Here is a 14,187-nt window from a genome sequence, read left to right as displayed (position 1 = left end):
TAGTTTATGAAATATACTTCTAATCCACTAGTTTATGAAATATACTTCTAATCCACTAGTTTATGAAATATATTTATAATCCACTAGTTTTCTGCTGCAGTGAATTCCGAATGAAACTAATTTAGAAAAGAGATATATTGTTATAAAATCTTTAAATCAAATATTTTTGGCTGAATTTGATGTTTATTCAAGGTATTCATGGTAAATATATTCATAAATTCAAACTGAAGAACGGGTATAACCTATAAAACATTGGTCTTCGAAAATATATATTTAAAAATATAAAATGTATATTCAAACTGAAAAAAAGTTGAAAAATCTATTTTTTTATACTTTACTTTGCTTTGTTTGTATCCAATGAGCGTAAAAACGAAGATCGAAATTAAAAAATAATTTGCTCTTAAAACTGTCGAAATTTATTATTTTTTGAAAATCCCATTTTTAAAACAAAAAAGTTCGCAAAAGTTTACACCGTTATTTTTTTAATGATATAAAAATATATGAAATAAAAGTTATGATCATTAAACGAAAAAAAAAACAATTAAGAGCTCTTATTGGAAGAAAGAGTGGCACAAGAAGGCCTATTTATATAATTAAGATATTGTATATTTAGAAGATTTGTGTATAAATGTTATACGGAGATAATAACAAATTCAAGGAAAGAAATTTTCCTGGAGAAGATATTTAGAATTCCTAAATCTCTCGACTTTACATAACGTTTAAATAAATAGTTGGCGGAAGATTTGAAATATATAAAATAGAATCCGTTAAACTATAAACATGCTACTTGCTTTGTTTATACATATATATACAAGCAGTTTATCCCACTCAATCTTTGGAACACTTCCTGTCATTTTTTGAGGCGAAGTTTAAAATTGTAAAAAAAAAGACATAAATATTTAATTTGTTTTTTAGTCAACTTTTATCATCGAAATCGTCACTCAATTCTCATGTTTATTAGGACACCCAGTATATTAGAATATATCCAGGGTTTCTGGTCTAAAATACATAAGAATTTATCCAGGTTTTCTGGTCTAAAATACGTTAGAATCTATCTTGGTTTTCTGGTCTAAATACGTGAGAATATATCCAGGGTTTCTGGTCTAAATATGTGAGAATATATCCAGGGTTAATGGTCTAAATACATGAGAATCTATCCACGGTTTCTGGTCTAAATACGTGAGAATATATCCAGGGTTTCTGGTCTAAATATGTGAGGATATATCCAGGGTTTCTGGTCTAAATACATTGGAATATATCCAGGGTTTCTGTTCTTAATTCTTTAGAATATATCCAGGGTTTCTGGTCTAAATACGTGAGTATATATCCAGGGTTTCTGGTCTAAATACATTGGAATATATCCAGGGTTTCTGTTCTTAATACTTTAGACTATATCCAGGGTTTCGGGTCTAAATACATAAGAATTTATTCTATGTTTCTTGCCTAAATACATTAGAATTTATCCTGGGTTTCTTGTCTAAATACATTAGAATATATCCTGGGTTTCTTGCCTAAATACATTAGAATTTATCCTGGGTTTCTTGTCTAAATACATTAGAATCTAACTAAGGTTTCTGATCTAAATAAATCAAAATCAAACCAGGGTTTCTAATGTATCTTCCATGGTATAAAATAAGTGGGTCTAAGTTGTCAACTTAAGTTTAATGCTATAGATGATGTATGTGTATATATATATATATAGATGATGTATGTATATATGTATATATATAGATAATGTATGTATACGAACAACTAATTTAATATTCTTTCATAGGCAAGATAATTCTAGTAATTTTTTATATTTATATCTGAACAAACTGCGCAAAAAATACATTTACGCACCTCTATGTATATACAAGCATATGTACTTGTATATTTTTACATGCGCGCATTGCATACCTTATGGCGGTGAAACTCTTGGAAATGTTGCCTCTGATGCATGAATTAAATTTACTCCTAGAATTATAATTGGTTTTGGTTTAGTTGTAACTTGTATCCAGGTTCCGGTGTTGGTAGAGAGAAATCCAGCTCCGGTATACAGTTTACCTCTAGTATTATATAGATATCAGAGTAGTGATAATTAGTTCTTAGTTATATATCTGTAGACTAATTATGCATCTACACCAGTGAGAACCAATACAGTGAATAAACATTTATTAAAGAAATAACATAAAAGAAAAAACGATAAACATGAATTTGTGTGGTCTATTCCTCTCATATGCATTCCTTATCACTAATTTGTACGCAGTGGAAGCAAAACAAATTGCGGGTTATGGAGATTCATCCAACATACGACAATCTAGTAGGGCCATATACAGCTCGGACTGGTTTCAATCCTTTGTAGATACATTAAACAAACAAGATGATGCAAACCTGAGTTCGAAAAAAGCTTCCCCCGAACTGGAGAGAAACTATAAAAATAACTTTGCAGAAATTACTGCAAAGAGAGAATTAATTTTCTCTGAACCAGAGCAGAGTCAGGAAAATGAGGAGAAGGATGAAAATATCTTATCTATATCAAGACCTAATATGGATTCAAGTACGGATACAAGTAAAGAGTTAGAGGATAGTGAGAAGGACGGATCAACCGAGGAAACTCTAGGAATGAATATGTATCTAGTAGTATATAAACTATATGAATGAATATGTATCTATTAGTATATAAACTCTAGGAATGAATATATATCTAGTAGTATATAAACTCTAGGAATGAATATGTATCTAATAGTATATAAACTCAAGGAATGAATATGTATCTAGTAGTATATAAACTCAAGGAATGAATATGTATCTAGTAGTATACAAACTCAAGGAATGAATATGTATCTAGTAGTATACAAACTAAAGGAATGAATATATATCTAGTAGCATATAAACTATAGGAATAAATTTGTTTCTAATAGTATACAAACTCTAGGAATGAATATATATCTAGCAGTATATAAACTATAGGGGAATCTGGGAAATATATCTAGGGGTTTAACTCTGAACAGGTTGGGGTGGGGGCGTTTGGCTCCCCACCCCCGTGTAGTATTTTTGTCCGAGCACTCTCCTTTTTGACACTATCGCCGTGATTTTTTTTTACTTTTAATAAATAGTAATTTAAAATTTTTTCATTTTTTATTTATAGGGTACAGGGGGAAAAAAGTCTGGTCTGTGAAAAAAAATCTAAAAAGCCCATAACCTTTTTGTGACTAAAGCTACGGATCTAAAAGCTATAGTTTTATAAAGCCCTTGAAAAATGCATGTAGAAACATGTGTCACACTTTGATATTTGTTTTAAAAAAAGATTTCTTCACTTTTTTACCCTTTTTAGGCATTTTTTCAACCCTCCCTGGCACCCAAACTATTAAAGTTATCGGTCTAATTTTTTTCTATGAGCTGGCCTTGAAAGATTGGGCTATGAATATGCATTTCAACCCTGTACCTATTCTCTAAGGCCTTTTCTAGAGAGGGCGCCAGGCTATGCATAGATTCAGACCCCCCAGCCTTTACAGGGTTAACACACTAAGACTGAATCTATGATTACTCTGAAACTAACCCATCTCTACTAATTTATCTGCCTAATCTTCTCTCTGGTAATGAACCATAAAACGGGGATTTAGTCAATATCATGGACTTATCCCAACAGCTATCAACAGTTCTGAGAAACTGCTTGGGATTGAGATAACTGTAAGCTTTCTACAAGCTACAGTCTGGTCTTGTGTATACCCAAATATTGACGGGGATACTACACCCTGTTCTTGTGTATACCCAGATATTGACGGGGATACTACACCCTGTTCTTGTGTATACCCAGATATTGACGGGGATACTACACCCTGTTCTTGTGTATACCTTGACGGGGATACCAGGACCTTGTCTTGTGTGTACCCAGATATTGACGGAGATACCAGGACCTGGTCTTGTGTCCTATATACCCGGATATTGACGGCGATATAAGGACCTTGTCTTGTGTCCTATATACCCGGATATTGACGGTGATACCAGGACCTGGTCTTGTGTCTTGTATACCCGGATATTGACGGAGATACCAGGACCTGGTCTTGTGTCCTGTATACCCGGATATTGACGGTGATACCAGGACCTAGTCTTTTGTCCTGTATACCCGGATATTGACGGCGATACCAGGACCTGGTCTTGTGTCCTGTATATCCGGATATTGACGGCGATACAAGGACCTGGTCTTGTGTCCTGTATACCCGGATATTGACGGTGATACCAGGACCTGGTCTTGTGTCCTGTATATCCGGATATTGACGGCGATACAAGGACCTGGTCTTGTGTCCTGTATACCCGGATATTGACGGTGATACCAGGACCTGGTCTTGTGTCCTGTATATCCGGATATTGACGGCGATACAAGGACCTGGTCTTGTGTCCTGTATACCCGGATATTGACGGTGATACCAGGACCTGGTCTTGTGTCCTGTATATCCGGATATTGACGGCGATACAAGGACCTGGTCTTGTGTCCTGTATACCCGGATATTGACGGTGATACCAGGACCTGGTCTTGTGTCCTGTATATCCGGATATTGACGGCGATACAAGGACCTGGTCTTGTGTCCTGTATACCCGGATATTGACGGTGATACCAGGACCTGGTCTTGTGTCCTGTATATCCGGATATTGACGGCGATACAAGGACCTGGTCTTGTGTCCTGTATACCCGGATATTGACGGTGATACCAGGACCTGGTCTTGTGTCCTGTATATCCGGATATTGACGGCGATACAAGGACCTGGTCTTGTGTCCTGTATACCCGGATATTAACGGTGATGCCAGGACCTGGTCTTGAGTCCTGTATACCCGGATATTGACGGCCATACAAGAACCTGGTCTTGTGTTTACCCGGATATTTAAGGACAATCTAAGGTCAGAACTTTTGTATTAGTAATTCATTTAGAATTACCAATAATTGTAGCTTGTAATTGTATCATTAAGATCAATAATGAAAAAGGCTTAATATTAAAAAATATCAATATTAAAGTATTAAGGTATTACTCTGTTTAAATAACAAAGACGTCAATAACAGATACGTTGGCATGTTAAATACCAACTTATAGAACCTCTTGCTGAGTTTATGTTATGGAAAAATATTTAGAACAAAATAATTAATAGAATTGATTATGTGACGCAAACAATTTTTATCTTTCGTTTATAAACTGTAAAACTGGTTCATTATAAATAATTTTAATCTAAAACAAATAAAACCTGAATAGGTTTGAAATCTACGTGAATGGGCGAGTGTGCGGGCTCACAAAACTCTGGAGCTAGGTTAATTAAGAAAACATATTCAAATGTAGAGATGTTACCAACTCCAGCTTTCTGGGTGGATGCTCCAACCTGCCCTGCTTGGGGGAGCATGGACGGGTTCTACGCTCTAGGGATACAGGATACACAGGTTCTATTAGTACTAGGATACAGGCAACACAGGTTCTTTTAGTACTAGGATACAGGATACACAGGTTCTAATAGTTCTAGGATACAGGACACATAGGTTCTAGCAGTACTAGTATACAGGATACACAGGTTCTATTAGTTCTAGGATTAGGAGAACTATGGACGGGTTCCATTGGTACTAGGTGTAGGAGAAGTATGTACGGGTTCCATTGGTACTAGGTGTAGGAGAAGCATGGACGGGTTCTAGACTTTACAAAGTTTCAAATTGTAGAAGGAGAAGTGGGACTGTGAAGGATTCTAGACTAGATAGATGTTTTTGTCCAAAACTCTGATTTTCAAATCCCTATATCTTTGCAACCCAATGTGCAAGAAATTTTTTGGTGCCACTCATGAGTAACCTGAGTGTAAAATAAAAATAATCAAATTATTTTTCAATTTTTTTTACCAAGGGCAACGCTGGGTCCTTCAGCTAGTTTTGAATAAGAAAACAAGGATATCTCCATTATTTTTTGACTAATCCGTTAAGGGTCAAGTGGACTTCTTTTTAGGAAACAATTTTTAACTATCTTGTTGATTAAAAAGTTCTTAGCTCTGGATTTCTTTAAAATTTGATTTTCTAATATTTTAACATTTTGTAAGAAGGAAAGACTTACTTGCTCTCTCTCTCTCTTTGAGAATTATACATTTTCCTTTAAGATGGATTTCCTAAACTTCATATTTTAATTAAACTTCAAGATATTAAAGATAATTGTAAAGATAGGGCAATAGTTTAACATTATTTTAGTAACATTTCTCGAATCCTTCGCGTACAAAATATTTAAAACTTTTACATGAAATTACAACTAAAGATTGGGTTATTACCCATCAAATATTTTGAGATGAAAAGTATTTAATAATTCATAAATTTTACTAGCTTAGAAAATATTTACTTTATTGCATGTTTATTGTACAGATATAGGAGGATGAGCGGGGGGGGTGGATGGGGGGGTCTATTATGTATATTGAAATTTGGTTTAAAATTCTCCGGATAAAATATGAGTAGATGGTATCTACACTGAATATTTAAGTTCGATGCTTCTCAAGGTTCCATAGAACGATTTCAGATAAGATTAAGATTAAGATTAAGATTAAGATGAATATTAATATTAATAATATGATTAAGATTAAGATTAAGATTAAGATTAAGATTAAGATTAAGATTAAGATTAAGATTAAGATTAAGATTAAGATTAAGCTTAAGATTAAGATTAAGATTAAGATTAAGATTAAGATTAAGATTAAGATTAAGATAAAGATTAAGATTATTAAGATTAAGATGTAGATTAAGATGAAGATTATGATTATGATTAAGATTGAGATTAATATTAAGATTAATATTAAGATTAAGACTAAGATCAATATTAAGCAAAAGATTAAGATTAAGATTAAGATTAAGATTTAGATTAAGATTAAGATTTCCTGATTATAATTTATTATATTTCAGTATATAAGAAGATGGTTCCTGATTACAATTGATTATATTTTAGTATATGGGAAGATGGTTCCTGATTAGATTGATTATATTTCAGTATATGGGAAGATGGTTCCTGCAGGCAAAAACTAAAGATATCTCGGATTACTCAGGTATAATTGCACTTTAAAATATATCAATAGTTTTGTTCTGCTTTCTCCAGGCCTTCTCTATAATTCAATCGTAAAGTTTACATGTTTGTAATCATTAACTCTAAATCGATATTTCATACAATATGTGTGAGGGAGGGGGGTAGATGATTGAAGTTATTTTGAACAAAATATCAAATACCTTTTTTGTCCTATTTCTTTAGCCTTTTAAGAAATTTCAGGCAGTAAAATTTTTATTGAAAAGGACGAAGGTTGTAGGATTAAGTTTGTCGAGTGTAGAGTGTAGATTTTAGAGTGCAGATTGTAGAGTGTAGAGTGTAGAGTGTAGAGTGTAGAGTGTAGAGTGTGGAGTGTAGAGTGTAGAGTGTAGAGTGTAGAGTGTAGAGTGTAGAGTGTAGAGTGTATAGTGTAGAGTGTGGAGTGTAGAGTGTAGAGTGTAGAGTGTAGAGTGAGGAGTGTGGAGTGTCGAGTGTAGAGTGTAGAGTGTAGAGTGTAGAGTGTGGAGTGTCGAATGTAGAGAGTAGAGTGTAGAGTGTAGAGTGTAGAGTGTAGAGTGTAGAGTGTCGAGTGTAGATAGTATAGTGTAGAGTGTAGAGTGTAGAGTGTAGAGTGTATAGTGTAGAGTGTAGGCTGTAAAGTAAAAACTATAGATTGTAGAATGATGAGTGGAAGGGTGTATAGAATAGAATAGATTAAATATGGTTTATAGAATACAGTGAAGGGTGAAGGGTGTATAGAATGTATTAAAGGGTGAAGGGTGTAAAGAATATATTTTTAAAGGGTGAAGGGTGTATTGAATAGAGTGAAGGGTGTATATAATATATTAAAGGGTGAAGGGTGTAAAGAATAGATAAAAGTGTGAAGGGTGTATTGAATAGATTGAAGGATGAAGGGTGCAAAGAGTATAAAGAATAATCAACTGTAAATCCTATTGACAAAGACAAATAATGAATATATTGCAGAACACTGCTGGACAATTGAGTACACGTTGAACAGAAGGCGAGGAACAATCTCACGTCAATCTCATTACTTCACTCTCATGTAAGGTTCAGAAGAAACAATATCATCCTGATACAGATCCATGTATAATCCTGTCCCGCTCTAGTCTACTCGTTAACTCCATTATTAAGATTACATAGAACAATACAGAATATATTTAGTTCTAACGATAAGTTTAATGAAATCCCTGAGGACCAGGGAGTTCAGACCATCCCATAAGATCTCTAGGAAACCAGGAAACAAGAGGAAACGAATCCATGGAAATCATGGAACCCTGAGAATTCATCAAACTCTGGAAATCCCTGTACACAGGTTTGGAAGGATTCAAAGATCGGGGATCTAAAAGATATTGGGATATGGGATATGTTTATGCTCTCACGTAAAAATCAAGCAGTATTTTTCCAATTACTCTTTTTAAACTTAATCTAGAAACAAGCGCATTACAGTTTTAAAATGTATATGCCAAGGGATACAAAAAATACAATATTAGTTGGTGAGTTAAGACCAAGGTGTTGCGACACTTTAAAGTTGAGTTGTCTAGATCTCAGTACAGGGATGAAACAAAAACTTACAAGGTGTTGCGATACTTTAAAGTCTAGTTGTCTAGATCTCAGTATAGGGATGAAACAAGAACTTACAAGGTGTTGCGACACTTTAAAGTCGAGTTGTCTAGATCTCAGTATAGAGAGGAAACAAGAACTTACAAGGTGTTGCGACACTTTAAAGTCAAGTTGTCTAGATCTCAGTATAGAGAGTAAACAAGAACTTACAAGAATTCAGAAGAAAAAGCTTATCCAGGTAGGAAAGGAAACTGGAGGAACCCAGGAAAATCAGAGGACCATGGATGCATAGGTAACCCTGGAAACCGAGGATAACCAGAAAACCTAGGGAACCTAGGGATTCGAGGAAACCATTGAACTTAGGAAACTAAGGGAAGCCAGGTACATAGAGAACTCAGGAAACCAAAGGACTCCAGGAAAACATTAAACCCAGAAAAATTGAACATAAGAAAACTTAGGGAACAAAGAAAAGCGTTGGAATCCTGGAACCCAGTAAAGCCATAGAACCCGGAGAGTCTAAGAAAACCATGGAATCACAGGAACCAAGGAAACAAGGGAACTTTAGAACCAAGGAAAACAATGGAAGTCCAGGAACTATGGAAGCCATGGAACTCCAGGAACCAAGGGAACCCATGGAACCCCAGAAATTAAGAAATTCCATGGGAATTCAGGAACCAAGCAACCCCATTGAACCCAAGGAACCAAGGAAACCCAGGAAGCTCTAGAAACCCATCTAAATTTAAGAATTCAAAAGAATCCAGTGTAGTAAGAAACCCATGTAAGGAAACCCATCCCATTAATAAAAAGTAAGAGCTCCGTAAATCCTTCTGAATTTAATGAAAAGCTCGATGCCTAGTAAAAAGTTTAAGTTTTTATTAAAATATAAGCTGAGGTAGAGTCCAATATCCCTCTAGCATATCTTCTCACTATTCTCTAGAGAATACTTTATCAAGACCATATTGTACTGTAGAACTACTATGTTCTCAGCACACCAGGAAACCAAGATTATCCTTGGCTCAACGAGTAGAAAAATAAATTTGTTTCAGTGGAAACTTGAAGAGAGAGGAGGAGGGAGAAGTTGAAATATCTGAACCTCTGGATCCGAACCTGCTCCTCTATAGATCCAATGATGGTTTACTCCCATCATTAATCCCAGGTTGGTTAATATTAAACTCGAAAATTTAAAGTTTGACGTTTCTCAAAAATTCTTAACAAAGAAAATATTTTCATTAAAATCAGGAGAGAGTGTATTAGATCAGAAAAAATTAAATGACGTCAGATTTAGAAAATTAATTTTAGGATCGTTATTTTACTCTCACTGTAAACTCTGGTTCCTTTCAAGTACACCGGGCTAGAGCATGCAGTACATATACGGCAAACCGAAACAGGACACCGCCAAATGGAGTTTCTAGTGTACTAAGAATTTTAAATTCAGATTCTAAGAAGTATACGGTCTTTTTTTCGTTAGGTTATTATTGCTTGATGACAATTCTTCCATATGTTCTTAGAAAGATTTTAGAGATAGAAATTGACAGCTTTGAGCTTTACAGATGTCATTTGCTGTTTTTAAGTTTGAAGGTTCAGAGGTATAAATTGATGGTTAAGAGATTTAGAGGTATAAATGTGTTTTTGGTTTTGAGGTATAAAGGTATTTTTTAATGTTTAGAGCTGTTTAAATTCTATGTTTTTCAGTTTTAGAGATATAAATTAAAAGTTTTTAAGGTTTAAGTTGTAAATTGATGTGTTTTAAGGCTTAGTGATATAAGAAGATAAAATTTTTTACTTAATTTGATTAATCTAAATATACTAGGTTCTGAGTCCTGGATCCGGGTACTGGCAACAGATTATGAAACCTTTAGTATCGAGTACACCTGCTCAGACTCTAATCTAATAAAACGACAAGGTTAGATTGGATTTTCTGTAGGTAGGAACACATCCTAGATTATATTCACCTTAAAGCTGTCTCATCTTAAAGGTAGATAAAAAAGTGTTGAGACTTTTTTTTCTTAATCTGTCTTTTCAACATACCAGTTTTGATAGTAAGGGTTGTGTCTTGAGTATTTCTTAATTAAAAATAGTTGTAACGTAAGTACACTTTAAAACGATACACTCGAACCTATTTATTGGAAAACTTTAAATTGAAAATATTTAGTACATTTAAAATAAACTTTATAAGAGCTTTGTTGTATAGCAATTTGTTCTTTTTATTCTTTTTTATTCTGCTTTTTCATTTTTCTTTTCTTTTTCACTGTTTCCTCTTTATTTTTCCATCCTACTGGTCCACACCTCTGTTCCAATCTACTGTTCCATCATACTGTTCCATACCAATGTTCCATTCTTCTGTTCCATTCTTCGGTTCCATCTTATAGTTACATCCTTCTGTTCCCCTTGAATGGTCCAATCTTCTGTTAGCTGTTCCACTGTTTTACACTTCTCTTTGACTCTTATTCTAATGTTCCTTTCTTTTCTAACGTCCTAGTGTTTCATTCTTCTGCTTATTCCTACTGTTTCATCCTTCTATTACTTTCTTCTTTTCCTTCCTGCTGTTTCATTCTTCTGTTCCTTCCTACTGTTTCATCCTTCTGTTACTTCCTTCTTTTCTTTCCTACTGTTATATCTTTCTGTTCCTTCCTACTGTTTCATCCTTCTGTTCCATCCTACTGTTTTATCCTTCTGCTTTTTCCTAATGTTTCATCCTTCTGGTTAATCCTATTTTCTAACCTTCTGTTTCATTTTAATTAGTTCATTCTAGTGTTCCAATCCTTCTGTTCTATTCTACTGTTACTTAAAGCTGTGCCATCTGACTGTTCCATCTGACTATTAAATCCTAATGCTCCATTCTAATTTTCCATCATAATATTCCATCCTGCTCAACTCAATATCTATGTCTATTGTCTAGAGAATATCTGGATATATACTCGGGAAAGAATACCTGGAACATCTGTACTTAACCGAGCATACAGAACCCTTGTTCGTTTAAATCTCCAGGGTTACAAACTACTAAGGACGGATCAGGGGAAATGTCCAATCCCTGAGAGAACGGAGATAAGAGAACATGTGGATCCTCCAATGCCAAGAAACAGTAAGATTGGTCCACCATCTACAGGTTGTATTTTTAATATTGTAAATTTTTCAAACACCAAATTAATATGAATATGGAGTAGATTATCTCAAATATCTTTACTTAATTAACTTTTATAAATTTTGAAAAGATAATTTACAAATATTTTTATTTGCCTAATTGTTTTTAATATTGAGCAGATTTTGTCGTTATTTCTAATTGCATATTTTTAAACCCATATTATGTAATTTATGTCAAACATTTAGATTCCGTATCTTCTTTAATAAATAATATTTATGAACAGAAGAAAAAACGATGATGCTGTTAAGCGGTGGACTCCGTTTGGTCCAATCCCTTCTAGCTCCATGGACCCTTCATCCAGTGCTAGGGTTTACTCCGACCCAACCGGAGACAGAGAGAAGGGAGATGAAACCCTTTCGGAGATCATTTAACGAAGCAAAGAGAAAAAATATATATCGAGGATTAAGAACAAGGAAAGAAAATAGATATTCTCCAGGGTATAAATGAATATGTAAACACAAAGATTTAATATGATAAGTCGTCTTTGATTTTTCTTGACATAAAGATCTCAAAACATACATCTTAAAGAATATGATTTACAACATGAACCTAAACCAATCAAAGACGACATTTTCTATTAGATCTGTATATTTAGACCTCGATGTTTTTATGAATATCATGGATACAAACAATACTATGCATTGGTTGTATTGTATATCAGCTTGTAATAATCCGATATGTGTTCCCTATATTCCACGAATAAAGAAAATTGAATAAACAATTATTCTTATTATTTTGTTGAGAAAATGTAGTAATAAATGTATAAATAATTCAAGATGACAGGTGTCAGTTCTGTTCTATAATAAAACTGCTTTCCTTCTACGGAGAGCTAATGAATAGTGTTTTTGTTTCTAAGATATTTTCAAGGACCTGAAGACGAAACTTTTGTTTAGGACATCTGGTCAAACCTAGGATTACTAAGTTTAGGATATCCGGCCAAACCTAGGATTACTAAGTTTAGGATATCCGGCCAAACCTAGGATTACTAGGTTTAGGATATCCAGTCAAACCTAGGAATGATAGGTTTAGGATATCTGGTCAAACCTAGGATTAATAGGTTTAGGATATCCGGTAAAACCTAGGATTACTAGGTTTAGGATATCCGGTAAAACCTAGGATTAATAGGTTTAGAATATCCGGTAAAACCTAGGATTACTAAGTTTAGGATATCCGGTCAAACCTAGGATTACTAGGTTTAGGATATCCGGTCAAACCTAGTATTACTAGGTTTAGGATATCCGGCCAAACCTAGGATTACTAGGTTTAGGATATCCGGTAAAACCTAGGATTACTAAGTTTAGGATATCTGGCCAAACCTAGGATTACTAGGTTTAGGATATCCGGTCAAACCTAGGATTATAAGGCTTAGGATATCCGGTTAAACCTAGGATTACTAGGTTTAGGATATCCGGTCAAACCTAGGATTAATAGGGTTAGCCAGTGTTGTGCATCAGTTCTTCACATGTGCTACCAGCTAAACCTAGAATGTCTAGGGTTATCCTGTGCTGTGCATCAGTTCTTCGCATATGATACCGGCTGAACCTAGAATTTCTAGACCTAAAATTTCTAGGTTTATTCGGTGTTGTGCGTCAGTTCATCAAATGCCATACCGGCTAAACCCAGAATTTCTAGGTTTATCGGGTGTTGTGCATCAGTTCTTCACATGTGCTACCGTCTAAACCTAGAATTTCTAGGTTTATCCGGTGTTGTGCATCAGTTCTTCGCATGTGCTACCGGCTGAACCTAGAATTTCTAGGTTTATCCGGTGTTGTGCATCAGTTCTTCACATGTGCTACCAGCTAAATCTAGAATTTCTACGCTCTCGGTATAGTTCATGGCCTATACAATTAGTAAAGGATTAGCGTACATCATCACTCTATACACTATAACCTCGTTGACCTGATTTCAGGCCCCACCCCCTTTCAAGATATTTCCCATCCCCAAGAAATTCTTCGTTTCTTTGCGAATCATCTTCAAAAATCTTGCATCCAGAATTCTAAAGGTTTAAGATATCACAACAACTTTAGAAAAGACGTTTTTCTCATGGACAAACTAAAATTCGGCCATGCACAAACCATGGAAAATATTTCATGTGGTGATTAATTCTAAAAATCAACTGATACTAGCAGACATTTTTTGTCCAGCTATAACAAGATCGATAAAACCGTCTTGGAACATAAAATTTAAAAAAAACCTTGAATTCCGAAAAGGTTAAAAAAATTGCAATAAAAATAATTATTCCAGAGCAGAAAATTTTAAGAACACCAAAACTGACATATTTTTTAAATAAGTTTCAAATTCATTTTTTGTGTGTCATGTTTGCCTCTCCTAGCGTTGGTAAAATTTCTTTTTGCAACTTTTCTATTTTTATGTGTATTATCTGGCGTTTTTCTCCTATTCCTGAAAATATCCTGATTCTTTGTCTTTTTATTCCTATTTTGTATAGTTACCCTTATATA

General features: G+C 34.3%; 1 protein-coding gene across 2 annotated transcripts; it reads left to right on the top strand.

Annotated features, from left to right (window-relative positions):
• The first annotated feature begins 1,799 nt into the window (after window positions 1-1,799).
• On the top strand, window positions 1,800-12,449 carry LOC111696794 (uncharacterized). Of its 2 annotated transcripts, none has more exons than XM_023466532.1 (8): window positions 1,800-2,602; window positions 5,311-5,408; window positions 6,934-7,030; window positions 7,990-8,068; window positions 9,633-9,742; window positions 10,397-10,489; window positions 11,486-11,692; window positions 11,952-12,449. In XM_023466532.1, exons 1-8 carry the CDS (start codon window positions 2,191-2,193, stop codon window positions 12,173-12,175), a joined length of 1,320 nt encoding a protein of 439 aa, XP_023322300.1. In that variant the 5' UTR covers window positions 1,800-2,190; the 3' UTR covers window positions 12,176-12,449. The 2 variants fall into 2 exon arrangements, with proteins under 2 accessions (XP_023322300.1, XP_023322307.1); XM_023466539.1 differs by having other exon boundaries at window positions 1,801-2,602; window positions 6,976-7,030.
• Window positions 12,450-14,187: the final 1,738 nt, after the last annotated feature.

Source organism: Eurytemora carolleeae, unplaced genomic scaffold (genome assembly GCF_000591075.1).
Source record: "Eurytemora carolleeae unplaced genomic scaffold, Eaff_2.0 scaffold72, whole genome shotgun sequence".
Lineage (NCBI taxonomy): Eukaryota > Metazoa > Arthropoda > Copepoda > Calanoida > Temoridae > Eurytemora > Eurytemora carolleeae.
This window is presented reverse-complemented; position numbering and strand designations above follow the sequence as displayed.

What these genes read in the sequence shown, in the direction of transcription:
- LOC111696794 (XM_023466532.1), top strand. Translation starts at nt 2,191, where the DNA reads ATGAATTTGTGTGGTCTATTCCTCTCATATGCATTCCTTATCACTAAT. An exon ending in TCTCATTACTTCACTCTCAT is followed by an intron (nt 8,069 to 9,632) that starts GTAAGGTTCAGA and finishes AATTTGTTTCAG; the next exon opens with TGGAAACTTGAAGAGAGAGG. An exon ending in ACTCCCATCATTAATCCCAG is followed by an intron (nt 9,743 to 10,396) that starts GTTGGTTAATAT and finishes TAAATATACTAG; the next exon opens with GTTCTGAGTCCTGGATCCGG.